The 27,902-nt window shown below is 58.0% G+C and overlaps 2 protein-coding genes and 4 gene segments (V, D, J or C); all 6 read right to left on the bottom strand.

Moving 5' to 3' along the window:
* Positions 1-3,524: 3,524 nt before the first annotated feature.
* LOC105069357 (immunoglobulin lambda-1 light chain-like) overlaps positions 3,525-27,902 on the bottom strand; it is a 103,434-nt gene continuing 79,056 nt past the window's right edge. The window contains exons 3-4 of the mRNA XM_074356376.1: positions 5,317-5,354; positions 3,525-3,975 (exon numbers count right to left, since the gene is read on the bottom strand). Of these exons, the coding sequence (XP_074212477.1) occupies positions 3,659-3,975; positions 5,317-5,354 (355 nt within the window). The 3' untranslated portion in view covers positions 3,525-3,658. The remainder of the gene's footprint in view (positions 3,976-5,316; positions 5,355-27,902) is intronic.
* The window catches only part of LOC141575802 (immunoglobulin lambda-1 light chain-like), a 147,934-nt gene continuing 126,780 nt past the window's right edge, over positions 6,749-27,902 (bottom strand). The window contains exons 3-4 of the mRNA XM_074356377.1: positions 8,541-8,578; positions 6,749-7,199 (exon numbers count right to left, since the gene is read on the bottom strand). Coding sequence (XP_074212478.1) covers positions 6,883-7,199; positions 8,541-8,578 — 355 coding nt within the window. The 3' untranslated portion in view covers positions 6,749-6,882. The remainder of the gene's footprint in view (positions 7,200-8,540; positions 8,579-27,902) is intronic.
* LOC141575805 (immunoglobulin lambda constant 1-like) lies at positions 10,579-12,556 on the bottom strand. The segment is given in 2 exon segments: positions 10,579-11,029; positions 12,265-12,556. Coding segments are annotated over 2 exon segments (594 nt in total).
* Positions 16,182-18,120, bottom strand: LOC141575804 (immunoglobulin lambda constant 1-like). The segment is given in 2 exon segments: positions 16,182-16,657; positions 17,829-18,120. Coding segments are annotated over 2 exon segments (594 nt in total).
* Positions 21,746-23,684, bottom strand: LOC141575803 (immunoglobulin lambda constant 1-like). The segment is given in 2 exon segments: positions 21,746-22,221; positions 23,393-23,684. Coding segments are annotated over 2 exon segments (594 nt in total).
* Positions 27,311-27,902, bottom strand: part of LOC105066045 (immunoglobulin lambda-1 light chain-like) — a 179,289-nt gene continuing 178,697 nt past the window's right edge. The window contains 1 exon segment of the V gene segment in view: positions 27,311-27,786. Coding sequence covers positions 27,470-27,786 — 317 coding nt within the window.

Genomic DNA, 27,902 nt, shown 5'->3' with positions numbered 1-27,902 from the left:
CCAGGAGATAAGCCCCAGAAGGGCCGCAGACCTGAGAGAAAGTCCTTTGCCTCTTTTCTCTCAAGTGGCAGAGCTGAGCGGTAACCGGGGGCAGCCTGGGAGCCCCAGGACACCAAAGGGGCCTCAGGCAGAGGTGGGAATGGCCTTGGGTGTGTGGTGTGTGCATGGTGGTGGGGCTTTGTACCAAGAGTCCAGGGTCCAGAGGCAGGAGCTTGCCTGGCTGCACCCACCTCCTATCTGGGCAAATCAAGGGACTGTTAACTATGTAACCCCCGCCCCCAGAGATGGTGACCTGGTGGTACCTGACAGGAACATGGAGGGCTCCCCATGCAGGGTACCAGCTCATGGTCTTCGCCCCGCCCTGAGGCTGCCAGGCGATCGCCTGTGTGTGTGTCAGAACCCTGACCCCCTCCCGTCAACACTGAGGCCTCTGGTGAAACACGTCCCCACTTTTAATTGTGGTACAAGACGCCTGGCCTCAGCATTGAGACACCAGTTTCCCTCCAGCAAAGGCTTTGTTGGATCTCAGAGAAACTCTGAGGCACCTGTTCCCTCCTTGCAGTGGTTCCTGGGGAGCTCAGGGCTTCTCTCTGTCAAGTGCACTTGACTCCGGGCAGGATTTTTGTACAGCTCACTTTCCTCCCTGCCTTCCCCACAGTCTTCTTGCATCTCTGAACATGCTGTGGGGTAAGGAATCGAGATGGCCCCAGATTTAAGAGCCTGTGAAGTGGACGCTGCCGGAGTGTTCGGGCCCCTTGTTAGTCCAGCCCTTGGGATTGACAGGGAGGGGGTGAGGGTGGGCAGGAGCTGAGCTGGGCAGGAAGGGAGGGGGGCATCAGGGGTCCAGGCCAGAGCAGGGTTTCCGGGCTGAGGAAGGGTGTGGAGGGTCCTGACCAGGGCTGGCAGGGAGGGCCTATCTGGAGGTCACGAGCCATGGGCAGCTCCAGCCAGGAAGGTGACAGGGGTGGGCAGGGCCTGGTGCTGGAGGAGGAGTGGGAGGGAGGGGAGGGCGGATGTGTCCTGGAGAGTTTCCTGGGAGATGCTCACCCCTTCCCCCTTCCCCCCACCTCAGTGAGACCTTGAGCCTCTCCCCTTGGGTTACCTTCCTACTGGGTGCCTAGGAGTCCCCACACTCCACCCCTAGAATCCCAGAGAGGTTGCAAGTTAAATACAAGACAAAAAAAAAAAAAAAAAATGAGCAGAGAGCATGATTTCTAATTGACCAAAGGATATTTTATTGTGAGTTGATTGGGTGCAGGGAGAAGGGCTGAGTGGACCAGGGTGGGGCACGGGGAGACACCTCCCAGATCCTGTTGGGAGACTCTCAATGCTCTCATCTTGGGAGCCCCCCGCCTCCTCTTTGTCCTCTATCTCCTCAGATTCACACGTCCTCATAACCTGTCCCCCCAGCCTCCCGCACTCCCTGCTGCTGCCGGCATCAGCTGTGCCCTCACATCCTTCTTGGGGCACCTGTGTGACCGAAGACCCCCCCCCCCCCGGACCCTTCTCCCCGGGATCATCACACACAACATCCATCTGTATTGGTTTCAGGCTCTGCTCTCTCTTGGGGAGGGGGCTTCTTGTCTCACAACCTCATACTGGGAAGACCCCCAATCCAGGGAAGGAGCTCAGACATTACCTTGGAGTCCATGGGACCCAGGGGAGGGGCCTGCGGCCGGACGTGAATGTGGTCCACATGAGAATCTCAAGTGGAGGAAAGGGGTTGAGGTGGGCTCTCCTGGATCATGCAGGCTTAATCTCCTGTTCTGGAATATTCCCTGGACTATTCTGGGTGAGAGTAAAACTATCCCTCTACTAAACATGAAGAATCCTTCTGGCCAGACTCCAGAGGAGAAGGTCCACTGGAGACAGCAGGCAGGGGTCACAGTGATGGGAGGCAGAGTGTCACTGAGATCAGCCCATCCTGTCCCTAACAATTGTCTGAAAAGAGTGAACAACCTAAAAGGGTGAGGTTACAGGCCCCAGAGTGTTTCAGACCTGAGCAAAACTCAGGACAGAAATAAAAGAGAAAAATCCCCACCATTGTCAATCCTGAACCCAAAGAAGCTGGAAAGCTAGGAGACTCACTGAGGACAGTCAGCTATGTTCCTCCACCAGCATGTAGCACAGTGACACAGCCTCGAAAATAAACCCATATCACCCTCTCCCCACCTCCCAGGCCCACCTGCAGCTGCACGGAGGGCCCAAGGCCACCCCCACGTCAGGGGGGCAGGTCTGACCCCTCAGAGAGGGAGGGGGAGAACCCTGACCCCCTCCCCGCCTGCAGCTTCCCCCCTGGGAAGTGAGGCTCCATCCATCCTCGCTTGTGGGAGGGGCAGGAGGGAACGTCTGAGGGTCCCATCCCATCCCAACCCAGCGAACTTCCGTTCCTGGAGGAGGTGCTTGCGGAGGGAGAGTGAGGAGGCCTGTTCACGGCCCGGGGGTGATGGAGCCGTGCCCTCTGCAGAGCGAGGCCCGGGGAGGGCTCCTGGTGCTGCGTACGTCCTAGAGGCACGGCCGACACGGCCTCGGTCGCAGTATCTCCTGTGTGTGTGTGTGTGTGTGTGTGTGTGTGTGTGTGTGTGTGTGTGTGTGTGTGTGTTTGTGTGTGTGTCTGTCTGTCTGTCTGAGAGCTTCGATCCCTGTCCTGTGTCCCTCCTACAGCCATAATCACACCGATTCTCAGATCTGGTTGCGGATCTTAAGAAGATGAGTCAGTACACAGTCAAGTGCAGAGTACAAGCCTAGACTGATTCTTGACCTTGAACTCACGGCCCCACGAAGCCCCATGGACACTTGGACCTGGGCATTTGTGGTGGGGTCAGCGGTCGGCCGTCCTCTGAGTGGTCAGAGAGAGCAGAGCTGGCTTTGTCTCAGGGTCCTAGAATGTTGTTGGGACCCTCGTGACACCTGGGGGAGTAGGGCCGTCCAGGGGCGAGTGTGGGATGAGTGACCGGGGTCAGGGTACTGAGGGTCCGGTGGTGAGTGTGATGCAGAGTGTCTGTGGAGGGGGAACAGGGCAGTGTCCCCAAAGAGGTGGGAGGACTGGCCCCTAAAGAGGGAGGGACTCCGGGCTGTGAGCACGGTGACCTCGCAGGGTGGGCTTTGAGCCAAAGGACACCTGGAATTGGCGGGTTATCATGGAATGGAGAGAGGGAGCCATGAGGGGGGTCACCTTCCCGAGTGTGATTGCTGAAGTGTCCAGGGAAGGGGGCTCATACATCATTCTGGGGACCACGGGAATCAAGGAGCCATGAAGACGGACAATGAGAGGTGGACGTGAGCCACAGAGAGTAGGAACCCGGCAGGGGCTGGGGAGGGCGGGCAGACTTCCCCTCCTGCAGTGAGCCCCGCGTGTGCTCTACAGTGTTCTCTGGGGGCTCCTGTGACAGTGAAACCGTCCCTCAAGAGAGCATCAGGACCGCATCTCTCCTCCTTACTCAGGCCAAAGGATTCTGCACACCTTTGAGGATGACGGAGTTGAGGACAGAAAGCGCACAAACAGAAATGAGCCGAGAGCCTGATTTCTGAATGAAATGAGGACATTTTATTGAGAGCTGATTGGTGCAGGAGGAAGGGCTGGGCGGCCCCGGGTGGGAGGGGAGACTCTCCCGGGGGTCCTGTGTCTCCAGGCCCCCGAGGGTGGGGGCCCGGGGGCCTAACACTGGGAGGGGGACACCGTCTTCTCCACGGTGCCCGCCTCGTGCGTGACCCGACAGCTGTAGCTGCTGTGAGACTTCCACGTGCTGGGCGACAGGGTCAGGTAGCTGCTGGCCGCGTACTTGTTGTTGCTCTGCTTCGAGGGCTTGGTGGTCTCCACGCCCTGCGTGACGGTGGTGCCATCTTGCTTCCAGGCCACCGTCACGCTGCCCGGGTAGAAGTCACTGATCAGACACACCAGGGTGGCCTTGTTGGCGGTGAGCTCCTCAGAGGACGGCGGGAACAGGGTGACCGAGGGTGCGGCCTTGGGCTGACCTGCAAAGTGGGGCAGGACAGACAGGGGGTCATTGGCTGAGCGTCCGTCTCGGAACCCCTGATGCCGGGAGATGTGGGCACAGGAGCCCAAAGTCCAGGACATGGGTCCCAGGGCGGCGAGTGACTCACCTTCTGTCGGGGGAACGTCAGAGCCCGACTCCTGGGAGTCCGGGGCCCCTCTTAAGTCTCCGTCTCTTCCTCGGGTCACATGTCCTCAGAACCCATGTCCCACCCTCTGCTCCCTGGTGCTACCTGGTGTCCACCCTTGACGTCTGTCTGTCCTGGGCTACTGACTGTCTGAAATCCACCCGTGTTCCTACCCGATGTGTGCGGTCAGGATGTCTGTCTGTCTCCCTTTCAGGCCCTCTTCCTTTTCAGGGAAGGGGTTCCCTGCCCACAGTCCCCCTGGCGGCCCTGTCGTAGCCCCTGCCCTGCTCCTGGCAGGGAACCCTCCGGGGCTGCCAGGGAGGAGGGGTGTCCCACACAGGGAGGTTTCCATGTAGATGACTTTTCTGTCTGGAGCCTGGGGCTGTGTCTGTTGTGAGGGGTCTCCCTGTCCTGTGAAGTTATCCTGGGGATCTGTCTGTCCCAGGGCATCTGTCTGCCTGGCTGGGTTGTTTCTGTCACCTGTGCCTGTGAGCAGTCCCCAACCCAGGCACCTACTCTAGGGTCTCCCCTCCACTGTGTGAGTGGGTGGGGGTGACCCCTAAGGCCTGGGTGTCCTGAGACCTGTGCAGCCTGGGGTGTCCTGCCTGGGGGGAGAAGGAGGGGGACCCCGCTCCCTGGGACCAGCTTCTCAAAGGGAAACTGCCTCCCTCCTTCCCCTGTTCTGCTCTCTCCTCCTTGTCTCCAAGTCCCCAGGTCATGGGGTCCCTCACTAGCCCCCACATGGTACCCAGTGCAGATTGAACCCAGAAGGCCTCCCATGTCCAGTCCAGGTCTTTCCAGCATCCTTCCCACATGCCTCGACCTGATGCCCGCAACCTCATCACCCTCTGCCCTGGCCTCAGTCCCTCATTCTCCTCTGACAGTGGGGCTGCGAGACCCCGAGGAGGGATGTGAGATCCCAGAGTTTGAGGAGAAGGTTTCCTTGGAGGGAGCCCTTGGGGCGCAGCGAGGCCTGGGGCTGGGTGGGGTAGGCGGCTAAGGTCACTGCCCGACATCCCCAGCAGGAGTCCGAGAGGCTGGGACAGACCGGAGGTGGCGAGGAGCCCGACACGAGGGGGGACCTTTACAGACCCCACGAATGTTCAGACCTCAGCCCCAGTCAGAGCAGAGAGAGAGAAAAATCCGCCCAAATTTCCCTTTGGACCCCGAGGAGGAAGGAAAGGGGAGACTCACCTAGGACGGTCAGCTTGGTCCCTCCGCCGAACACATAACACAGTGATACAGCCTCGAACATAAACCCCTGTCACCCTCTCCCCACCTCCCAGGCCCACCTGCAGCTGCACGGAGGGCCCAAGGCCACCCCCACGTCAGGGGGGCAGGTCTGACCCCTCAGAGAGGGAGGGGGAGAACCCTGACCCCCTCCCCGCCTGCAGCTTCCCCCCTGGGAAGTGAGGCTCCATCCATCCTCGCTTGTGGGAGGGGCAGGAGGGAACGTCTGAGGGTCCCATCCCATCCCAACCCAGCGAACTTCCGTTCCTGGAGGAGGTGCGAGCCCTGGCTCAGCTGGCCTGGGGACCTTCGCGGAGGGAGAGTGAGGAGGCCTGTTCACGGCCCGGGGGTGATGGAGCCGTGCCCTCTGCAGAGCGAGGCCCGGGGAGGGCTCCTGGTGCTGCGTACGTCCTAGAGGCACGGCCGACACGGCCTCGGTCGCAGTATCTCCTGTGTGTGTGTGTGTGTGTGTGTGTGTGTGTGTGTCTGTCTGTCTGTCTGAGAGCTTCGATCCCTGTCCTGTGTCCCTCCTACAGCCATAATCACACCGATTCTCAGATCTGGTTGCGGATCTTAAGAAGATGAGTCAGTACACAGTCAAGTGCAGAGTACAAGCCTAGACTGATTCTTGACCTTGAACTCACGGCCCCACGAAGCCCCATGGACACTTGGACCTGGGCATTTGTGGTGGGGTCAGCGGTCGGCCGTCCTCTGAGTGGTCAGAGAGAGCAGAGCTGGCTTTGTCTCAGGGTCCTAGAATGTTGTTGGGACCCTCGTGACACCTGGGGGAGTAGGGCCGTCCAGGGGCGAGTGTGGGATGAGTGACCGGGGTCAGGGTACTGAGGGTCCGGTGGTGAGTGTGATGCAGAGTGTCTGTGGAGGGGGAACAGGGCAGTGTCCCCAAAGAGGTGGGAGGACTGGCCCCTAAAGAGGGAGGGACTCCGGGCTGTGAGCACGGTGACCTCGCAGGGTGGGCTTTGAGCCAAAGGACACCTGGAATTGGCGGGTTATCATGGAATGGAGAGAGGGAGCCATGAGGGGGGTCACCTTCCCGAGTGTGATTGCTGAAGTGTCCAGGGAAGGGGGCTCATACATCATTCTGGGGACCACGGGAATCAAGGAGCCATGAAGACGGACAATGAGAGGTGGACGTGAGCCACAGAGAGTAGGAACCCGGCAGGGGCTGGGGAGGGCGGGCAGACTTCCCCTCCTGCAGTGAGCCCCGCGTGTGCTCTACAGTGTTCTCTGGGGGCTCCTGTGACAGTGAAACCGTCCCTCAAGAGAGCATCAGGACCGCATCTCTCCTCCTTACTCAGGCCAAAGGATTCTGCACACCTTTGAGGATGACGGAGTTGAGGACAGAAAGCGCACAAACAGAAATGAGCCGAGAGCCTGATTTCTGAATGAAATGAGGACATTTTATTGAGAGCTGATTGGTGCAGGAGGAAGGGCTGGGCGGCCCCGGGTGGGAGGGGAGACTCTCCCGGGGGTCCTGTGTCTCCAGGCCCCCGAGGGTGGGGGCCCGGGGGCCTAACACTGGGAGGGGGACACCGTCTTCTCCACGGTGCCCGCCTCGTGCGTGACCCGACAGCTGTAGCTGCTGTGAGACTTCCACGTGCTGGGCGACAGGGTCAGGTAGCTGCTGGCCGCGTACTTGTTGTTGCTCTGCTTCGAGGGCTTGGTGGTCTCCACGCCCTGCGTGACGGTGGTGCCATCTTGCTTCCAGGCCACCGTCACGCTGCCCGGGTAGAAGTCACTGATCAGACACACCAGGGTGGCCTTGTTGGCGGTGAGCTCCTCAGAGGACGGCGGGAACAGGGTGACCGAGGGTGCGGCCTTGGGCTGACCTGCAAAGTGGGGCAGGACAGACAGGGGGTCATTGGCTGAGCGTCCGTCTCGGAACCCCTGATGCCGGGAGATGTGGGCACAGGAGCCCAAAGTCCAGGACATGGGTCCCAGGGCGGCGAGTGACTCACCTTCTGTCGGGGGAACGTCAGAGCCCGACTCCTGGGAGTCCGGGGCCCCTCTTAAGTCTCCGTCTCTTCCTCGGGTCACATGTCCTCAGAACCCATGTCCCACCCTCTGCTCCCTGGTGCTACCTGGTGTCCACCCTTGACGTCTGTCTGTCCTGGGCTACTGACTGTCTGAAATCCACCCGTGTTCCTACCCGATGTGTGCGGTCAGGATGTCTGTCTGTCTCCCTTTCAGGCCCTCTTCCTTTTCAGGGAAGGGGTTCCCTGCCCACAGTCCCCCTGGCGGCCCTGTCGTAGCCCCTGCCCTGCTCCTGGCAGGGAACCCTCCGGGGCTGCCAGGGAGGAGGGGTGTCCCACACAGGGAGGTTTCCATGTAGATGACTTTTCTGTCTGGAGCCTGGGGCTGTGTCTGTTGTGAGGGGTCTCCCTGTCCTGTGAAGTTATCCTGGGGATCTGTCTGTCCCAGGGCATCTGTCTGCCTGGCTGGGTTGTTTCTGTCACCTGTGCCTGTGAGCAGTCCCCAACCCAGGCACCTACTCTAGGGTCTCCCCTCCACTGTGTGAGTGGGTGGGGGTGACCCCTAAGGCCTGGGTGTCCTGAGACCTGTGCAGCCTGGGGTGTCCTGCCTGGGGGGAGAAGGAGGGGGACCCCGCTCCCTGGGACCAGCTTCTCAAAGGGAAACTGCCTCCCTCCTTCCCCTGTTCTGCTCTCTCCTCCTTGTCTCCAAGTCCCCAGGTCATGGGGTCCCTCACTAGCCCCCACATGGTACCCAGTGCAGATTGAACCCAGAAGGCCTCCCATGTCCAGTCCAGGTCTTTCCAGCATCCTTCCCACATGCCTCGACCTGATGCCCCCAACCTCATCACCCTCTGCCCTGGCCTCAGTCCCTCATTCTCCTCTGACAGTGGGGCTGCGAGACCCCGAGGAGGGATGTGAGATCCCAGAGTTTGAGGAGAAGGTTTCCTTGGAGGGAGCCCTTGGGGCGCAGCGAGGCCTGGGGCTGGGTGGGGTAGGCGGCTAAGGTCACTGCCCGACATCCCCAGCAGGAGTCCGAGAGGCTGGGACAGACCGGAGGTGGCGAGGAGCCCGACACGAGGGGGGACCTTTACAGACCCCACGAATGTTCAGACCTCAGCCCCAGTCAGAGCAGAGAGAGAGAAAAATCCGCCCAAATTTCCCTTTGGACCCCGAGGAGGAAGGAAAGGGGAGACTCACCTAGGACGGTCAGCTTGGTCCCTCCGCCGAACACAGGACACAGTGATATAGCCTCGTTCAGAAACCCCCTGTCACCCCCTCAGCCCCTCACAGGCCCACCTGCAGCTGCTCTTAGGCCGGTGCCACCCCCTGTCACGGGTGCTGGTCTGCAGATGTTGGGTGGGATGGGAGGGGCCATACCGATTTGGAATTTCAGCCCCTATGTGTTTAGGTGTTTATCTATCCTTGAAATGGGATGAAATTGGATAAAATGTCTGAGTCTGTAGTCGGAATTCCCTGCTAAGTCCTTTGTCAGGAAGCACTGTGTGTCCTGGCTTGCTCACAGAGGATACCAGTTTGGAAGGGATGTGTTAGCCTGTGTACCTCGCTGCGATGACAGAGCTGGGACTGGTTTGTGGAAGTGCGACTCTTGTGGAGGGTCCTCGTTGGCACTGCATCTTCAATACCTGAGGCCCTGCAGCAGGGTTAGTGGGAACGTGGGGGTTGGAGGAAAGGCAAGGTCACATGTAGGGACCCAGGCCCCTCCGGAGGGCCCTTCCCCTGGCTGGAATGGTCTGTGCAGTAAATAGTCACTGTGTAGTCCCGAGCTGTGTGGGGACGACCCCTCCCTGCCCATTGCCCATGCTGAGTGAGAAGTGGAGTGGCCCAGAGGGGCCCTGGAAGATGGGTAGGTGCCCCCGCTCCCGGCACAGTCTCCTCTGTGAGCACCAATGTCAGAGTCCCTGCTGTCCCCTGCATTCCTGGCTTATCTGTGTCCCTTGCACGTGCGCACCCTTAGCGCAGATGACCCTGCTACCTGGGAACCCACAGCACCCCTGCCCTGGCCTGCCTGCCGTGACCAGGGTGTGACACCCAGGGTCTCTGCGTGCATCCTGGTCCTTGTCACCTGCAGAGTTCCTGCAATGGACACGCACATCCGGTACCCTGTGTCCCTGACAGTGTCATGCTCACTTAGCTCTCCTGTCACCACCCCCAGAGCTCCCTGCTCCCATAGACTTTCTCCCACCAGCGCCCACAGGGATGGTGTCTGACTTTCAGCCTGGACCTAAGCATCCCTGCCCTTCAAACACATCACTGGTCAGCCCAGGGGTCCACCACCCAGGCTTTTCTTTGCTTCTTCTGTCCCACCTGGGCCTGCACTGCAGGGCCTTGCAGAGATGGCCTCTTGGACGTGTGTATGGGAGGGTGTGTGTCTTTGGATTGTGAGTGGGAGTATGTGTTTGTATTCCTTAGTGCATGTGTGTGCTTGTGTGTGTTACAGCTCAGACCCCACACTGAGCTCCTAAAAGAGGAGTCAGCCTCCAGAGAACCCATGCACATGCCGAGAATCTCACCCCTGATGGGAAAGCCTCTGGCCCCGGGCAGGTGGCCTGACAACAAGTGGACTTCTTGCACTTGTGGTGGGGGCAGCGGTGGGCTGGCTTTTTGAGGTTGCAGGGAGCAGAGCTGGCCTGTGGCCCAGGAGCCGGGAATACAGTGGAGACTCATGACATGTGTGAGGAGGGGCCCTAGGGGGAGTGTGGGGTGAGTGGCCGGGGTCCAGGGACTGAGGGTCCTGTGGTGTGTATGACTGGGAGGGTGGTGGAAGGGCTCTGGACAGGGGCCCTGGAGAGGCAGGAGCAGGGGAGGCCCCTAAGGCAGGGGGGTACTCTAGGCTGTGTCCACGGGGAACTTCCCGAAGGGATAGAAAGCCAGAGGAGGCGTGTGAATGTGAAGACCAGGATGCAGGGAAGGGGACTCAGACATCCTCCCGGAGACGGAGGCCGCAGAGGAGGGGCCCGGGGCCGGTGGTGGTTGGGCCGCACCAGGATGGCGAGGATGGGGGCTGCAGGGCGGGGCTCTCCAGGGTCCCACGGCCCCATATCCTGAAGGGAATATTCTCTGGGCAGCTCTAGGTCAGAGTAAAACTCCCTCCCAAGGAAGCATGGAGGCTCCTTCTGCTGTATCTGTGCCACAGGGGCAAAGGATTCTGCACACCGTAGAGGATGATGGAGTTGAGGACAGAAAATGTACAAATAGAAATGAGCTGAGAGCCTGATTTCTGAATGAAATGAGGACATTTTATTGAGAGCTGATTGGTGCAGGAGGAAGGGCTGGGCGGCCCCGGGTGGGAGGGGAGACTCTCCCGGGGGTCCTGTGTCTCCAGGCCCCCGAGGGTGGGGGCCCGGGGGCCTAACACTGGGAGGGGGACACCGTCTTCTCCACGGTGCCCGCCTCGTGCGTGACCCGACAGCTGTAGCTGCTGTGAGACTTCCACGTGCTGGGCGACAGGGTCAGGTAGCTGCTGGCCGCGTACTTGTTGTTGCTCTGCTTCGAGGGCTTGGTGGTCTCCACGCCCTGCGTGACGGTGGTGCCATCTTGCTTCCAGGCCACCGTCACGCTGCCCGGGTAGAAGTCACTGATCAGACGCACCAGGGTGGCCTTGTTGGCGGTGAGCTCCTCAGAGGACGGCGGGAACAGGGTGACCGTGGGTGCGGCCTTGGGCTGACCTGCAAAGTGGGGGAGGGGCAGGAGGTCAGATGCCCGGTGCCTGTCCTGGGAGCTTCTGACCTGTGTCTCAAAGTGAGATAGGGGCTGTTGAGATCCCAGCGGGACCCTCAGTTCTGGGACCACTCTGAATTTCAGGGTCCCTGCTAGGGAGGGTGTTATTTGGTTATCTCCCCATTTCCTTAGGATACTCTGATCCTGAGCACCTGGCATCACTGTCCTGAGACTCCGTCTGGGCCCTGTCTCTCACAAGACATCTGACCCTCACCCTACTGTCCTGCCTCTTTCTGAGATTTGATGGGTTCTCTGTGGGACTGTCTGGCTTTCTGTCCCCACAGTTGATGACACAAACTCTCTGACCTCCTGTGCGGTCAGTCTGGGAACACTTCTGACCTATCTGCTCTGGCCTTGCCCTAAGGGGTCTGTCTGTCCCAAATCTGTCCTCGCTGTAGCCTCTTTGCTGGGGTTCAATCTCTGTTGACTATGGTACTCCCGTCTGCAGACTGGAGCGTGGGTTCCCCTCTGGCTCTGGAGGTCAGTCTGGAGGTTTCCTGCCCTGGTACCTCCCATTTGCTCTGTCAGGTATTCGTCCTTCTGAGGCATGTGTCCTGCAGGACCAGGAGTCCCTCTACCCTGGGCCATGTCCTTCCTTCTCCTCCCCCATCTCTCGCCTCCCTCCTGCAGTTTCCCGGGGTCACTGGCTGGCCCAGGATCTGCAGGGCAGCCTTATGGAGGCTTGGTGGAGCCCTGCACACCGGCACGTTCCTGACCCTGGATCCCTAGACCCACAGCCCTGTGGCCGTTCCTGAAACTCTGACTTGGTCTCCAGCCTTGACCCTGAGGGTTCTGGGTCCCTCTGATGTCTCCACACGGTCCCCCTCAGTAGTCTCATGCCCCCTTCCCCTTGAGAAGGAGACCCCGAGTCACCCAGAGACAAAGCAGGTCCACCAGGAGCCCCGATGGGGCAGGACAGAGCAGAGCGGGTCTAGGGGCCAGCCTGGCCCTGGCAGAAAGATAGAGTCAGTAGGTCATCCTTGGGTCAGAGGGGAAGGGCTGGTGTGACCACAGAAGTGAGCAGGAGAGTCTGAACAGGCTGGGGAAGAGGTCGGGCCCCAGGGGTGGGGTCCTGCTTGAAAGCCTGAACCCAGGCTAAGACAAGACTCAGAAAAGAGCAGAACAGCAGAAAATTTTCCAAAGCTTGGTGAGAGTAGGGACATAAGGGGAAGAAGAGACTCACCCAGGACGGTCAGATGGGTCCCTCCGCCGAACACAGCACACAGTGACACAGGCTTGAACAAAAACCCCTCCCTGGGACGCCCCTGCCCCACCCCCCAGCCCCCCACCTGCAGCTGAGATGGAGGAAGTCGGGCCACTGCCCCAGGCTGGTGGCTGCTCTGCAGGGGTCCCCGTGCCTGCCCTGCCCATCCCAGGGGCAGAACGTGACAGGGACCCGGTGCCCAGCAGTCACACTCTTGGAAAGGCAGGATCCCAAAGGGGGTCGGCGTGTTGGACATGGTTTTCCCGTGAACCACTGTCGCCCAGGAACGGGAAGGACACCATGGGAGGGCGTTTGCCTCCCTAAGGAGTGGAGTTCTCTGGAAGGACTGGGGCTTCTTTTCTATGAAGGGTTGACAGATCCCCGATCCCTTGGTGAGACCACAGAGCAAGGGCAGGAGGTGACCTCGGGTGTCCCCAGGCCACCCACAGAAAGGGCAGGCTGCCCTGGAGTGAACTGACCATAAGAGGCTTCGATGTCACCCCAGCTGGGGCTCCATGGGTCTCAGCCCGACCTCCCTGGGGTTCTCCTGCATTGGATGCGCTTCTCTCGGGAGGCCTGGGCTGGTGCCCGTAGGGAAGGCCAGCCTCCATCTGCAGGGAGGACGCCGCAGCATCCCTGACACCCCTCAGCGTCTCGTGTGATCTTTGTGTCTGGGAGCATTTGATTCAAAGGGGAGACATAAGTGAGCACCTCCACTGTGGTCCCGAAATACCGCCTCACTAGAGGAGAATCAGGTCGATGGGAGAAACGGCCCATCCCAGGCCGGAGGCTGGAAAGGCACAAGATGGGCCCACAACAGACTGTCACAGCGGAAAGCAGGGGGGTGTGGCGGTCTCCCCAGCCGGTGCCGGAGGCCCTGGGGCCCCCCATGCAGGCTCCCGTGGGCACAGGTGGGACACCGGCATCACCAGGAGAACAGCACGGGGAGCTGTATTCAGTACCTTATAGTAACCTGTGAGGAGAAGAGCATGAAAGCAGGTCTACGTGTGGCTATGAGTGACTGAAGCACGCCGTGCACCAGAAATGGACTGAACATCGGGAACTGACTATACTTCACTGGAAGAAAGTTCAAACGAAAATAAAACCACAGTGGACTCGAACACATCACACACACATGTACCCTGGAGTTGTCGCAGCCTTAATTGTTCACTTTCAGAAGACGGCAGGGAGCAGTCACCGTTTGGCAAACTGCTTCACTGAAGAAAGTCCAAACCCGGGGTGAGGGTATAGCTCAAGTGGTAGAGCCGCGCACGAGGTGCTGGGTTCAGTCCCCAGCACCTTCCCTAAAAATGAGTGAACCTAATTACTCCCGACTAAGGTAAAAAAATTAATAATACTGTAATAATTTAAAGAGAAAGGAAAAAGAAAAAAAAAAAAAAAAAGACCAACCGTATCTCCATATTCACGGCAGCTGGCCCCGACCCCAGGGCGGTAAAGAGCACCTGAAGGGCCTCCCGCTGTGGACAAATGGCAGCCTCAGCAGAGGAAGGAGCGCGGAACTGAAACATCGCACCCGGCCTCCCATCCCATCTGAGGGACCTGGAATTTGCGCATCAAAGGAAGATAATTTTACTAAATGACCTGTGACCCCGGAAGGACACCTTGGATGGAAGCAGCCGACTGTCCTAGCAACGGTCTCGCCCAAAGGTCACACCCGAACCCTGTTCATCGTTTGCACCTCAGAACCATCTGCAGGCACACGACGCAGAGAGAACCGGTCAGGTACAGCCCAGGGAGGCCGGGGGCTGAACCCCGACCCTGGCGGAGTCCAGGAGCAGCAGCTGAGCTCCTGGAGCCCCCGCCTTGCAAGGAAAACTAGAGTGATTTTGAAGAGCCTGACGGACCCACCAGGTCCACGACACAACCATCGATCACCGATCCACACCGTTTCAACCCTCACAGAAAGGACCCGAAGAACCACAACATCACACAGTACCTAAAACACAACCAATTCCACACACTTGTGACGACTGTGAGGCATGTCACCGAAAGTGATTTTTTTGGGTATTTTTTTGAGGGAGGAAGTAATTAGGTTTATTTATTTATTTACTTACTGGAGGTACTGGGGGTGGAACCCACAACCTCATGCATACAGAGCTGCACTCTACCCATTGAGCTGTGCCCTCCCCCTGATTTTTTTTTTTGTGATATTAAGGAACTGAGGCCAATTTCTGTTTGGTTTTTATTTTTTACATTTTATGAAATAACTGAACACCAGTTTAATATTTAAAGTGTGAAAAGAACCTTCCTTTTTCCTGATATCTAGTTTATTTTTTACATTTTGTACATTATTTTATACTTTACATGTACATTTTAGTTTTTACATATTTTATTTTATGTTTTATTGAAGGATAGTCAGTTTACAGTGCTGTGTCAATTTCTGGTGTCCAGCATAATGTTTCAGTACATGTATTTGTTTTTACATTCTCTGTTTGGGTTTGATAATGATATTTAGTTGTATTTTAGATCCTTTCCTTCCAGGACACAAATGAAATATTTACAGATAAAGGACACGATGTAGAATGTGCTGGAACATCCTGTGTCAGGGAGGGTTTGCTCTGGTGTGGGGAGGTGAGGTCAACATCACTGGTGAACTGACGATTTGGGCACCTGGTTGTCCGGAACCCGGGGGTATGTTTATTCCTCTGTCTTCTCGTTTTGCGACCTCAGTTCTTCAGCATGAAAACTGGTAACAACCCCGAGGGGTGTCGGCTGTGGGATGGCCCTAGCTCGGGGCGGGGTGGGGGCAGGTGGCGGCATTCTACCCAGCAGGGCCACTGAGACGAGGGGGGCCTCGGTGGTCCCCTACTCCCTTGGGGTCTTAGTGTTCGCATCCAGGAAATGGGGTCAGGCAGCTGCTGTGGGCCACTAGGACCCCTCGCTTCTTTCACCTCCTAGTCTGTGCTTTGTGGCTGGGGTACCTGGGTGGAAGCTCTAAGGGTCCCTGTCCTCTGCCCCACCATGGCCCTAGAGTCCCCTGTCCCTGCAGGCTCTGTCGCTGGGCGGTCTCGGCTGCCTGGGAGCTCTGGTGAAGGCAGCTCCCCATCCCAGATGAGCTGGAGGCATCGACAGGGGGCTGCGAGGCGAGGGGTCCTGGGGATGACAGAGCTCAGGCGTTCACCTTCCAGAGGGTGACCGTGCCTGTCTCAGACCGTGAGTGCGTGCCTGACTGAGTGTCTCAGCTGCAGGTGCACTGGGGTGAGCCCTGGAGATCGATGGGGGAAGGGTCCCCTGGGCAGGGATCTAGGGGTGCTGAGTCGTGAGGGAAACGTGACCTTGCTGTAGCCCACAGGCCACACGTACCCTGCCCTGAGCTGGTGAGACTGAGCCTGAAGCTGTTGCCAAATTCCAGTGATTCTCTCTCCTTGGGAGCATCACTGGATGCCTTTTTTGGGCCTAGGTGGTGCCCTTTCCCATTCACCCAGCTTCCCCGTGTCCCCTCCCCTCCATATAGGGTGACCTCTCCTGCTCCATCCACACCCCACCATAAACTAACTGCCTCCCTGACCTGACTTCACATGTCCAGACTCTTCATGCCTGAGGTCCCAAGTAGGGTCACACAACTGGCCTTATGTGTCTCAGCCTCCCCTGGGACCCGCCTCGTCTGTCCTTGTTCCCCCAGAACTGTCCCATGTCCCTCTCACTGGCCCTTCTCCCTTCCCAGGGCACAAGGACTGCACCCCGGGTGCCAGCACCACATGACAATACCTTCCTCTAGGTCACACCTCCCACTGGCACTCAGAGTTCGCTGGTCCCTGGCGAATAGGATGGGGGGATGTCAGGTAAATGGAATCTCATGTCACAGCTGTCCCTTCCTGTTATCACTGACCCTTAACCCAGAGACACGGCCAGACACAGAGTGCACATCAGACGTGTCAGATGATAAATGACAAGGTCTTTATTAAGGGGTAGCAGGAACAGGGTGGGATGAGACCTGCTTGGTCTGAGCTGACCTGGGCAGAGGCTCAGGGGTCCATGGAGAGTGGGGAGGGGGGTCTGGGTGAGGAAGCCCCCGAGGGTGGGGGCCCGGGGGCCTAACACTGGGAGGGGGACACCGTCTTCTCCACGGTGCCCGCCTCGTGCGTGACCTGACAGCTGTAGCTGCTGTGAGACTTCCACGTGCTGGGCGACAGGGTCAGGTAGCTGCTGGCCGCGTACTTGTTGTTGCTCTGCTTCGAGGGCTTGGTGGTCTCCACGCCCTGCGTGACGGTGGTGCCATCTTGCTTCCAGGCCACCGTCACGCTGCCCGGGTAGAAGTCACTGATCAGACACACCAGGGTGGCCTTGTTGGCGGTGAGCTCCTCAGAGGACGGCGGGAACAGGGTGACCGTGGGTGCGGCCTTGGGCTGACCTGCAAAGTGGGGGAGGGGCAGGAGGTCAGATGCCCGGTGCCTGTCCTGGGAGCTTCTGACCTGTGTCTCAAAGTGGGACAGGGGCTGCTGAGGACCCAGCGGGACCCCTAGTTCAGAGACCAAACTGAGTTTGAGGGTCCCTGCCAAGGAGGGTGGTCCTCCATCCTCTCCCCATTTCCTTAGGAAACCCTGAGCCTGAACACCTGCCATCGCTGTCCTGAGACCCCGTCTGGGCCCTGGTCTCCCACACAGACGTGTGACCCTCACCCCCTGTCCTGCCTCCTCCTGAGCTTTGGAAGAGGTCTGTTTTTACCCTAATCTGTCTCCCCTGCAGCCTGTCCGATAGGGTAGGAGCTTTGCTGATTAGAGAGCGTTTCTCTGCCTGTCCCCTTCTTAAGTGCAAGTCCTTTTTGTTGTCCTCCCTGGCCAGCTGGTCATATCAGCAGAGGCCCAGTGCTGGGAGTCCGCCTTTCTCACAGGAGGATTCACGTGTAAGGGGCCCTGTGATGCCAAGACCAGGAGCCCAGCCAGCCCGCCAGAGCTGTCCTTTGAGGACGGCTTCCTGGATTTCAGCGCCGTCTCCTCTCTCCTGATTTCCTCTGTGCAGCTCCCCTGAGGCCGAGGCTGGCGCAGGGCTCTGTCTGTGACAGCCCCACAGAGACCTGGCGGAGCCCCGCACCCCTGCACGTTCCTGGCCCTGGATCCCTCGACCCACAGCCCTGTGGCCGTTCCTGAACCTCTGACTTGTTCTCCAGCCTCGGCCCTGAGGGATCCGGGTCCCTCTCATGTCTCCACACGGTCCCCCTCAGTTGTCTGTTCCCTCCTTCCCCTTTAGAAGGAGGCCCCGACACCCCCAAAGACAAAGCAGGTCCACCAGGAGCCCCGATGGGGCAGGACAGAGCGGAGCGAGTCTAGGGGCCAGCGTGGCCCTGGCAGACAGACAGTGTCAGCAGGTCATCCTTGGGTCAGAGGGGAAGGGCTGGTGTGATCGCAGAGGTGAGCAGGAGAGTCTGAACAGGCTGGGGAAGAGGTCGGGCCCCAGGGGTGGGGTCCTGCTTGAAAGCCTGACCCGAGGCTGACACAAGGCACAGAAAAGAGCAGAACAGCAGAAAATTGCCCAAAGTTTGGGGAGAGCAGGGAAATTGGGGGTGGGGGGAAGAGGAGACTCACCCAGGACGGTCAGATGGGTCCCTCCGCCGAACACAGCACACAGTGACACAGGCTTGAACAAAAACCCCTCCCTGGGACGCCCCTGCCCCACCCCCCAGCCCCCCACCTGCAGCTGAGATGGAGGAAGTCGGGCCACTGCCCCAGGCTGGTGGCTGCTCTGCAGGGGTCCCCGTGCCTGCCCTGCCCATCCCAGGGGCAGAACGTGACAGGGACCCGGTGCCCAGCAGTCACACTCTTGGAAAGGCAGGATCCCAAAGGGGGTCGGCGTGTTGGACATGGTTTTCCCGTGAACCACTGTCGCCCAGGAACGGGAAGGACACCATGGGAGGGCGTTTGCCTCCCTAAGGAGTGGAGTTCTCTGGAAGGACTGGGGCTTCTTTTCTATGAAGGGTTGACAGATCCCCGATCCCTTGGTGAGACCACAGAGCAAGGGCAGGAGGTGACCTCGGGTGTCCCCAGGCCACCCACAGAAAGGGCAGGCTGCCCTGGAGTGAACTGACCATAAGAGGCTTCGATGTCACCCCAGCTGGGGCTCCATGGGTCTCAGCCCGACCTCCCTGGGGTTCTCCTGCATTGGATGCGCTTCTCTCGGGAGGCCTGGGCTGGTGCCCGTAGGGAAGGCCAGCCTCCATCTGCAGGGAGGACGCCGCAGCATCCCTGACACCCCTCAGCGTCTCGTGTGATCTTTGTGTCTGGGAGCATTTGATTCAAAGGGGAGACATAAGTGAGCACCTCCACTGTGGTCCCGAAATACCGCCTCACTAGAGGAGAATCAGGTCGATGGGAGAAACGGCCCATCCCAGGCCGGAGGCTGGAAAGGCACAAGATGGGCCCACAACAGACTGTCACAGCGGAAAGCAGGGGGGTGTGGCGGTCTCCCCAGCCGGTGCCGGAGGCCCTGGGGCCCCCCATGCAGGCTCCCGTGGGCACAGGTGGGACACCGGCATCACCAGGAGAACAGCACGGGGAGCTGTATTCAGTACCTTATAGTAACCTGTGAGGAGAAGAGCATGAAAGCAGGTCTACGTGTGGCTATGAGTGACTGAAGCACGCCGTGCACCAGAAATGGACTGAACATCGGGAACTGACTATACTTCACTGGAAGAAAGTTCAAACGAAAATAAAACCACAGTGGACTCGAACACATCACACACACATGTACCCTGGAGTTGTCGCAGCCTTAATTGTTCACTTTCAGAAGACGGCAGGGAGCAGTCACCGTTTGGCAAACTGCTTCACTGAAGAAAGTCCAAACCCGGGGTGAGGGTATAGCTCAAGTGGTAGAGCCGCGCACGAGGTGCTGGGTTCAGTCCCCAGCACCTTCCCTAAAAATGAGTGAACCTAATTACTCCCGACTAAGGTAAAAAAATTAATAATACTGTAATAATTTAAAGAGAAAGGAAAAAGAAAAAAAAAAAAAAAAAGACCAACCGTATCTCCATATTCACGGCAGCTGGCCCCGACCCCAGGGCGGTAAAGAGCACCTGAAGGGCCTCCCGCTGTGGACAAATGGCAGCCTCAGCAGAGGAAGGAGCGCGGAACTGAAACATCGCACCCGGCCTCCCATCCCATCTGAGGGACCTGGAATTTGCGCATCAAAGGAAGATAATTTTACTAAATGACCTGTGACCCCGGAAGGACACCTTGGATGGAAGCAGCCGACTGTCCTAGCAACGGTCTCGCCCAAAGGTCACACCCGAACCCTGTTCATCGTTTGCACCTCAGAACCATCTGCAGGCACACGACGCAGAGAGAACCGGTCAGGTACAGCCCAGGGAGGCCGGGGGCTGAACCCCGACCCTGGCGGAGTCCAGGAGCAGCAGCTGAGCTCCTGGAGCCCCCGCCTTGCAAGGAAAACTAGAGTGATTTTGAAGAGCCTGACGGACCCACCAGGTCCACGACACAACCATCGATCACCGATCCACACCGTTTCAACCCTCACAGAAAGGACCCGAAGAACCACAACATCACACAGTACCTAAAACACAACCAATTCCACACACTTGTGACGACTGTGAGGCATGTCACCGAAAGTGATTTTTTTGGGTATTTTTTTGAGGGAGGAAGTAATTAGGTTTATTTATTTATTTACTTACTGGAGGTACTGGGGGTGGAACCCACAACCTCATGCATACAGAGCTGCACTCTACCCATTGAGCTGTGCCCTCCCCCTGATTTTTTTTTTTGTGATATTAAGGAACTGAGGCCAATTTCTGTTTGGTTTTTATTTTTTACATTTTATGAAATAACTGAACACCAGTTTAATATTTAAAGTGTGAAAAGAACCTTCCTTTTTCCTGATATCTAGTTTATTTTTTACATTTTGTACATTATTTTATACTTTACATGTACATTTTAGTTTTTACATATTTTATTTTATGTTTTATTGAAGGATAGTCAGTTTACAGTGCTGTGTCAATTTCTGGTGTCCAGCATAATGTTTCAGTACATGTATTTGTTTTTACATTCTCTGTTTGGGTTTGATAATGATATTTAGTTGTATTTTAGATCCTTTCCTTCCAGGACACAAATGAAATATTTACAGATAAAGGACACGATGTAGAATGTGCTGGAACATCCTGTGTCAGGGAGGGTTTGCTCTGGTGTGGGGAGGTGAGGTCAACATCACTGGTGAACTGACGATTTGGGCACCTGGTTGTCCGGAACCCGGGGGTATGTTTATTCCTCTGTCTTCTCGTTTTGCGACCTCAGTTCTTCAGCATGAAAACTGGTAACAACCCCGAGGGGTGTCGGCTGTGGGATGGCCCTAGCTCGGGGCGGGGTGGGGGCAGGTGGCGGCATTCTACCCAGCAGGGCCACTGAGACGAGGGGGGCCTCGGTGGTCCCCTACTCCCTTGGGGTCTTAGTGTTCGCATCCAGGAAATGGGGTCAGGCAGCTGCTGTGGGCCACTAGGACCCCTCGCTTCTTTCACCTCCTAGTCTGTGCTTTGTGGCTGGGGTACCTGGGTGGAAGCTCTAAGGGTCCCTGTCCTCTGCCCCACCATGGCCCTAGAGTCCCCTGTCCCTGCAGGCTCTGTCGCTGGGCGGTCTCGGCTGCCTGGGAGCTCTGGTGAAGGCAGCTCCCCATCCCAGATGAGCTGGAGGCATCGACAGGGGGCTGCGAGGCGAGGGGTCCTGGGGATGACAGAGCTCAGGCGTTCACCTTCCAGAGGGTGACCGTGCCTGTCTCAGACCGTGAGTGCGTGCCTGACTGAGTGTCTCAGCTGCAGGTGCACTGGGGTGAGCCCTGGAGATCGATGGGGGAAGGGTCCCCTGGGCAGGGATCTAGGGGTGCTGAGTCGTGAGGGAAACGTGACCTTGCTGTAGCCCACAGGCCACACGTACCCTGCCCTGAGCTGGTGAGACTGAGCCTGAAGCTGTTGCCAAATTCCAGTGATTCTCTCTCCTTGGGAGCATCACTGGATGCCTTTTTTGGGCCTAGGTGGTGCCCTTTCCCATTCACCCAGCTTCCCCGTGTCCCCTCCCCTCCATATAGGGTGACCTCTCCTGCTCCATCCACACCCCACCATAAACTAACTGCCTCCCTGACCTGACTTCACATGTCCAGACTCTTCATGCCTGAGGTCCCAAGTAGGGTCACACAACTGGCCTTATGTGTCTCAGCCTCCCCTGGGACCCGCCTCGTCTGTCCTTGTTCCCCCAGAACTGTCCCATGTCCCTCTCACTGGCCCTTCTCCCTTCCCAGGGCACAAGGACTGCACCCCGGGTGCCAGCACCACATGACAATACCTTCCTCTAGGTCACACCTCCCACTGGCACTCAGAGTTCGCTGGTCCCTGGCGAATAGGATGGGGGGATGTCAGGTAAATGGAATCTCATGTCACAGCTGTCCCTTCCTGTTATCACTGACCCTTAACCCAGAGACACGGCCAGACACAGAGTGCACATCAGACGTGTCAGATGATAAATGACAAGGTCTTTATTAAGGGGTAGCAGGAACAGGGTGGGATGAGACCTGCTTGGTCTGAGCTGACCTGGGCAGAGGCTCAGGGGTCCATGGAGAGTGGGGAGGGGGGTCTGGGTGAGGAAGCCCCCGAGGGTGGGGGCCCGGGGGCCTAACACTGGGAGGGGGACACCGTCTTCTCCACGGTGCCCGCCTCGTGCGTGACCTGACAGCTGTAGCTGCTGTGAGACTTCCACGTGCTGGGCGACAGGGTCAGGTAGCTGCTGGCCGCGTACTTGTTGTTGCTCTGCTTCGAGGGCTTGGTGGTCTCCACGCCCTGCGTGACGGTGGTGCCATCTTGCTTCCAGGCCACCGTCACGCTGCCCGGGTAGAAGTCACTGATCAGACACACCAGGGTGGCCTTGTTGGCGGTGAGCTCCTCAGAGGACGGCGGGAACAGGGTGACCGTGGGTGCGGCCTTGGGCTGACCTGCAAAGTGGGGGAGGGGCAGGAGGTCAGATGCCCGGTGCCTGTCCTGGGAGCTTCTGACCTGTGTCTCAAAGTGGGACAGGGGCTGCTGAGGACCCAGCGGGACCCCTAGTTCAGAGACCAAACTGAGTTTGAGGGTCCCTGCCAAGGAGGGTGGTCCTCCATCCTCTCCCCATTTCCTTAGGAAACCCTGAGCCTGAACACCTGCCATCGCTGTCCTGAGACCCCGTCTGGGCCCTGGTCTCCCACACAGACGTGTGACCCTCACCCCCTGTCCTGCCTCCTCCTGAGCTTTGGAAGAGGTCTGTTTTTACCCTAATCTGTCTCCCCTGCAGCCTGTCCGATAGGGTAGGAGCTTTGCTGATTAGAGAGCGTTTCTCTGCCTGTCCCCTTCTTAAGTGCAAGTCCTTTTTGTTGTCCTCCCTGGCCAGCTGGTCATATCAGCAGAGGCCCAGTGCTGGGAGTCCGCCTTTCTCACAGGAGGATTCACGTGTAAGGGGCCCTGTGATGCCAAGACCAGGAGCCCAGCCAGCCCGCCAGAGCTGTCCTTTGAGGACGGCTTCCTGGATTTCAGCGCCGTCTCCTCTCTCCTGATTTCCTCTGTGCAGCTCCCCTGAGGCCGAGGCTGGCGCAGGGCTCTGTCTGTGACAGCCCCACAGAGACCTGGCGGAGCCCCGCACCCCTGCACGTTCCTGGCCCTGGATCCCTCGACCCACAGCCCTGTGGCCGTTCCTGAACCTCTGACTTGTTCTCCAGCCTCGGCCCTGAGGGATCCGGGTCCCTCTCATGTCTCCACACGGTCCCCCTCAGTTGTCTGTTCCCTCCTTCCCCTTTAGAAGGAGGCCCCGACACCCCCAAAGACAAAGCAGGTCCACCAGGAGCCCCGATGGGGCAGGACAGAGCGGAGCGAGTCTAGGGGCCAGCGTGGCCCTGGCAGACAGACAGTGTCAGCAGGTCATCCTTGGGTCAGAGGGGAAGGGCTGGTGTGATCGCAGAGGTGAGCAGGAGAGTCTGAACAGGCTGGGGAAGAGGTCGGGCCCCAGGGGTGGGGTCCTGCTTGAAAGCCTGACCCGAGGCTGACACAAGGCACAGAAAAGAGCAGAACAGCAGAAAATTGCCCAAAGTTTGGGGAGAGCAGGGAAATTGGGGGTGGGGGGAAGAGGAGACTCACCCAGGACGGTCAGATGGGTCCCTCCGCCGAACACAGCACACAGTGACACAGGCTTGAACAAAAACCCCTCCCTGGGACGCCCCTGCCCCACCCCCCAGCCCCCCACCTGCAGCTGAGATGGAGGAAGTCGGGCCACTGCCCCAGGCTGGTGGCTGCTCTGCAGGGGTCCCCGTGCCTGCCCTGCCCATCCCAGGGGCAGAACGTGACAGGGACCCGGTGCCCAGCAGTCACACTCTTGGAAAGGCAGGATCCCAAAGGGGGTCGGCGTGTTGGACATGGTTTTCCCGTGAACCACTGTCGCCCAGGAACGGGAAGGACACCATGGGAGGGCGTTTGCCTCCCTAAGGAGTGGAGTTCTCTGGAAGGACTGGGGCTTCTTTTCTATGAAGGGTTGACAGATCCCCGATCCCTTGGTGAGACCACAGAGCAAGGGCAGGAGGTGACCTCGGGTGTCCCCAGGCCACCCACAGAAAGGGCAGGCTGCCCTGGAGTGAACTGACCATAAGAGGCTTCGATGTCACCCCAGCTGGGGCTCCATGGGTCTCAGCCCGACCTCCCTGGGGTTCTCCTGCATTGGATGCGCTTCTCTCGGGAGGCCTGGGCTGGTGCCCGTAGGGAAGGCCAGCCTCCATCTGCAGGGAGGACGCCGCAGCATCCCTGACACCCCTCAGCGTCTCGTGTGATCTTTGTGTCTGGGAGCATTTGATTCAAAGGGGAGACATAAGTGAGCACCTCCACTGTGGTCCCGAAATACCGCCTCACTAGAGGAGAATCAGGTCGATGGGAGAAACGGCCCATCCCAGGCCGGAGGCTGGAAAGGCACAAGATGGGCCCACAACAGACTGTCACAGCGGAAAGCAGGGGGGTGTGGCGGTCTCCCCAGCCGGTGCCGGAGGCCCTGGGGCCCCCCATGCAGGCTCCCGTGGGCACAGGTGGGACACCGGCATCACCAGGAGAACAGCACGGGGAGCTGTATTCAGTACCTTATAGTAACCTGTGAGGAGAAGAGCATGAAAGCAGGTCTACGTGTGGCTATGAGTGACTGAAGCACGCCGTGCACCAGAAATGGACTGAACATCGGGAACTGACTATACTTCACTGGAAGAAAGTTCAAACGAAAATAAAACCACAGTGGACTCGAACACATCACACACACATGTACCCTGGAGTTGTCGCAGCCTTAATTGTTCACTTTCAGAAGACGGCAGGGAGCAGTCACCGTTTGGCAAACTGCTTCACTGAAGAAAGTCCAAACCCGGGGTGAGGGTATAGCTCAAGTGGTAGAGCCGCGCACGAGGTGCTGGGTTCAGTCCCCAGCACCTTCCCTAAAAATGAGTGAACCTAATTACTCCCGACTAAGGTAAAAAAATTAATAATACTGTAATAATTTAAAGAGAAAGGAAAAAGAAAAAAAAAAAAAAAAAAGACCAACCGTATCTCCATATTCACGGCAGCTGGCCCCGACCCCAGGGCGGTAAAGAGCACCTGAAGGGCCTCCCGCTGTGGACAAATGGCAGCCTCAGCAGAGGAAGGAGCGCGGAACTGAAACATCGCACCCGGCCTCCCATCCCATCTGAGGGACCTGGAATTTGCGCATCAAAGGAAGATAATTTTACTAAATGACCTGTGACCCCGGAAGGACACCTTGGATGGAAGCAGCCGACTGTCCTAGCAACGGTCTCGCCCAAAGGTCACACCCGAACCCTGTTCATCGTTTGCACCTCAGAACCATCTGCAGGCACACGACGCAGAGAGAACCGGTCAGGTACAGCCCAGGGAGGCCGGGGGCTGAACCCCGACCCTGGCGGAGTCCAGGAGCAGCAGCTGAGCTCCTGGAGCCCCCGCCTTGCAAGGAAAACTAGAGTGATTTTGAAGAGCCTGACGGACCCACCAGGTCCACGACACAACCATCGATCACCGATCCACACCGTTTCAACCCTCACAGAAAGGACCCGAAGAACCACAACATCACACAGTACCTAAAACACAACCAATTCCACACACTTGTGACGACTGTGAGGCATGTCACCGAAAGTGATTTTTTTGGGTATTTTTTTGAGGGAGGAAGTAATTAGGTTTATTTATTTATTTACTTACTGGAGGTACTGGGGGTGGAACCCACAACCTCATGCATACAGAGCTGCACTCTACCCATTGAGCTGTGCCCTCCCCCTGATTTTTTTTTTTGTGATATTAAGGAACTGAGGCCAATTTCTGTTTGGTTTTTATTTTTTACATTTTATGAAATAACTGAACACCAGTTTAATATTTAAAGTATGAAAAGAACCTTCCTTTTTCCTGATATCTAGTTTATTTTTTACATTTTGTACATTATTTTATACTTTACATGTACATTTTAGTTTTTACATATTTTATTTTATGTTTTATTGAAGGATAGTCAGTTTACAGTGCTGTGTCAATTTCTGGTGTCCAGCATAATGTTTCAGTACATGTATTTGTTTTTACATTCTCTGTTTGGGTTTGATAATGATATTTAGTTGTATTTTAGATCCTTTCCTTCCAGGACACAAATGAAATATTTACAGATAAAGGACACGATGTAGAATGTGCTGGAACATCCTGTGTCAGGGAGGGTTTGCTCTGGTGTGGGGAGGTGAGGTCAACATCACTGGTGAACTGACGATTTGGGCACCTGGTTGTCCGGAACCCGGGGGTATGTTTATTCCTCTGTCTTCTCGTTTTGCGACCTCAGTTCTTCAGCATGAAAACTGGTAACAACCCCGAGGGGTGTCGGCTGTGGGATGGCCCTAGCTCGGGGCGGGGTGGGGGCAGGTGGCGGCATTCTACCCAGCAGGGCCACTGAGACGAGGGGGGCCTCGGTGGTCCCCTACTCCCTTGGGGTCTTAGTGTTCGCATCCAGGAAATGGGGTCAGGCAGCTGCTGTGGGCCACTAGGACCCCTCGCTTCTTTCACCTCCTAGTCTGTGCTTTGTGGCTGGGGTACCTGGGTGGAAGCTCTAAGGGTCCCTGTCCTCTGCCCCACCATGGCCCTAGAGTCCCCTGTCCCTGCAGGCTCTGTCGCTGGGCGGTCTCGGCTGCCTGGGAGCTCTGGTGAAGGCAGCTCCCCATCCCAGATGAGCTGGAGGCATCGACAGGGGGCTGCGAGGCGAGGGGTCCTGGGGATGACAGAGCTCAGGCGTTCACCTTCCAGAGGGTGACCGTGCCTGTCTCAGACCGTGAGTGCGTGCCTGACTGAGTGTCTCAGCTGCAGGTGCACTGGGGTGAGCCCTGGAGATCGATGGGGGAAGGGTCCCCTGGGCAGGGATCTAGGGGTGCTGAGTCGTGAGGGAAACGTGACCTTGCTGTAGCCCACAGGCCACACGTACCCTGCCCTGAGCTGGTGAGACTGAGCCTGAAGCTGTTGCCAAATTCCAGTGATTCTCTCTCCTTGGGAGCATCACTGGATGCCTTTTTTGGGCCTAGGTGGTGCCCTTTCCCATTCACCCAGCTTCCCCGTGTCCCCTCCCCTCCATATAGGGTGACCTCTCCTGCTCCATCCACACCCCACCATAAACTAACTGCCTCCCTGACCTGACTTCACATGTCCAGACTCTTCATGCCTGAGGTCCCAAGTAGGGTCACACAACTGGCCTTATGTGTCTCAGCCTCCCCTGGGACCCGCCTCGTCTGTCCTTGTTCCCCCAGAACTGTCCCATGTCCCTCTCACTGGCCCTTCTCCCTTCCCAGGGCACAAGGACTGCACCCCGGGTGCCAGCACCACATGACAATACCTTCCTCTAGGTCACACCTCCCACTGGCACTCAGAGTTCGCTGGTCCCTGGCGAATAGGATGGGGGGATGTCAGGTAAATGGAATCTCATGTCACAGCTGTCCCTTCCTGTTATCACTGACCCTTAACCCAGAGACACGGCCAGACACAGAGTGCACATCAGACGTGTCAGATGATAAATGACAAGGTCTTTATTAAGGGGTAGCAGGAACAGGGTGGGATGAGACCTGCTTGGTCTGAGCTGACCTGGGCAGAGGCTCAGGGGTCCATGGAGAGTGGGGAGGGGGGTCTGGGTGAGGAAGCCCCCGAGGGTGGGGGCCCGGGGGCCTAACACTGGGAGGGGGACACCGTCTTCTCCACGGTGCCCGCCTCGTGCGTGACCTGACAGCTGTAGCTGCTGTGAGACTTCCACGTGCTGGGCGACAGGGTCAGGTAGCTGCTGGCCGCGTACTTGTTGTTGCTCTGCTTCGAGGGCTTGGTGGTCTCCACGCCCTGCGTGACGGTGGTGCCATCTTGCTTCCAGGCCACCGTCACGCTGCCCGGGTAGAAGTCACTGATCAGACACACCAGGGTGGCCTTGTTGGCGGTGAGCTCCTCAGAGGACGGCGGGAACAGGGTGACCGTGGGTGCGGCCTTGGGCTGACCTGCAAAGTGGGGGAGGGGCAGGAGGTCAGATGCCCGGTGCCTGTCCTGGGAGCTTCTGACCTGTGTCTCAAAGTGGGACAGGGGCTGCTGAGGACCCAGCGGGACCCCTAGTTCA

This window comes from Camelus bactrianus, chromosome 32 (assembly GCF_048773025.1).
Source record: "Camelus bactrianus isolate YW-2024 breed Bactrian camel chromosome 32, ASM4877302v1, whole genome shotgun sequence".
Lineage (NCBI taxonomy): Eukaryota > Metazoa > Chordata > Mammalia > Artiodactyla > Camelidae > Camelus > Camelus bactrianus.
Note: the sequence above shows the minus strand (reverse complement) of the source record. Positions and strands in the feature narration are given on the sequence as shown.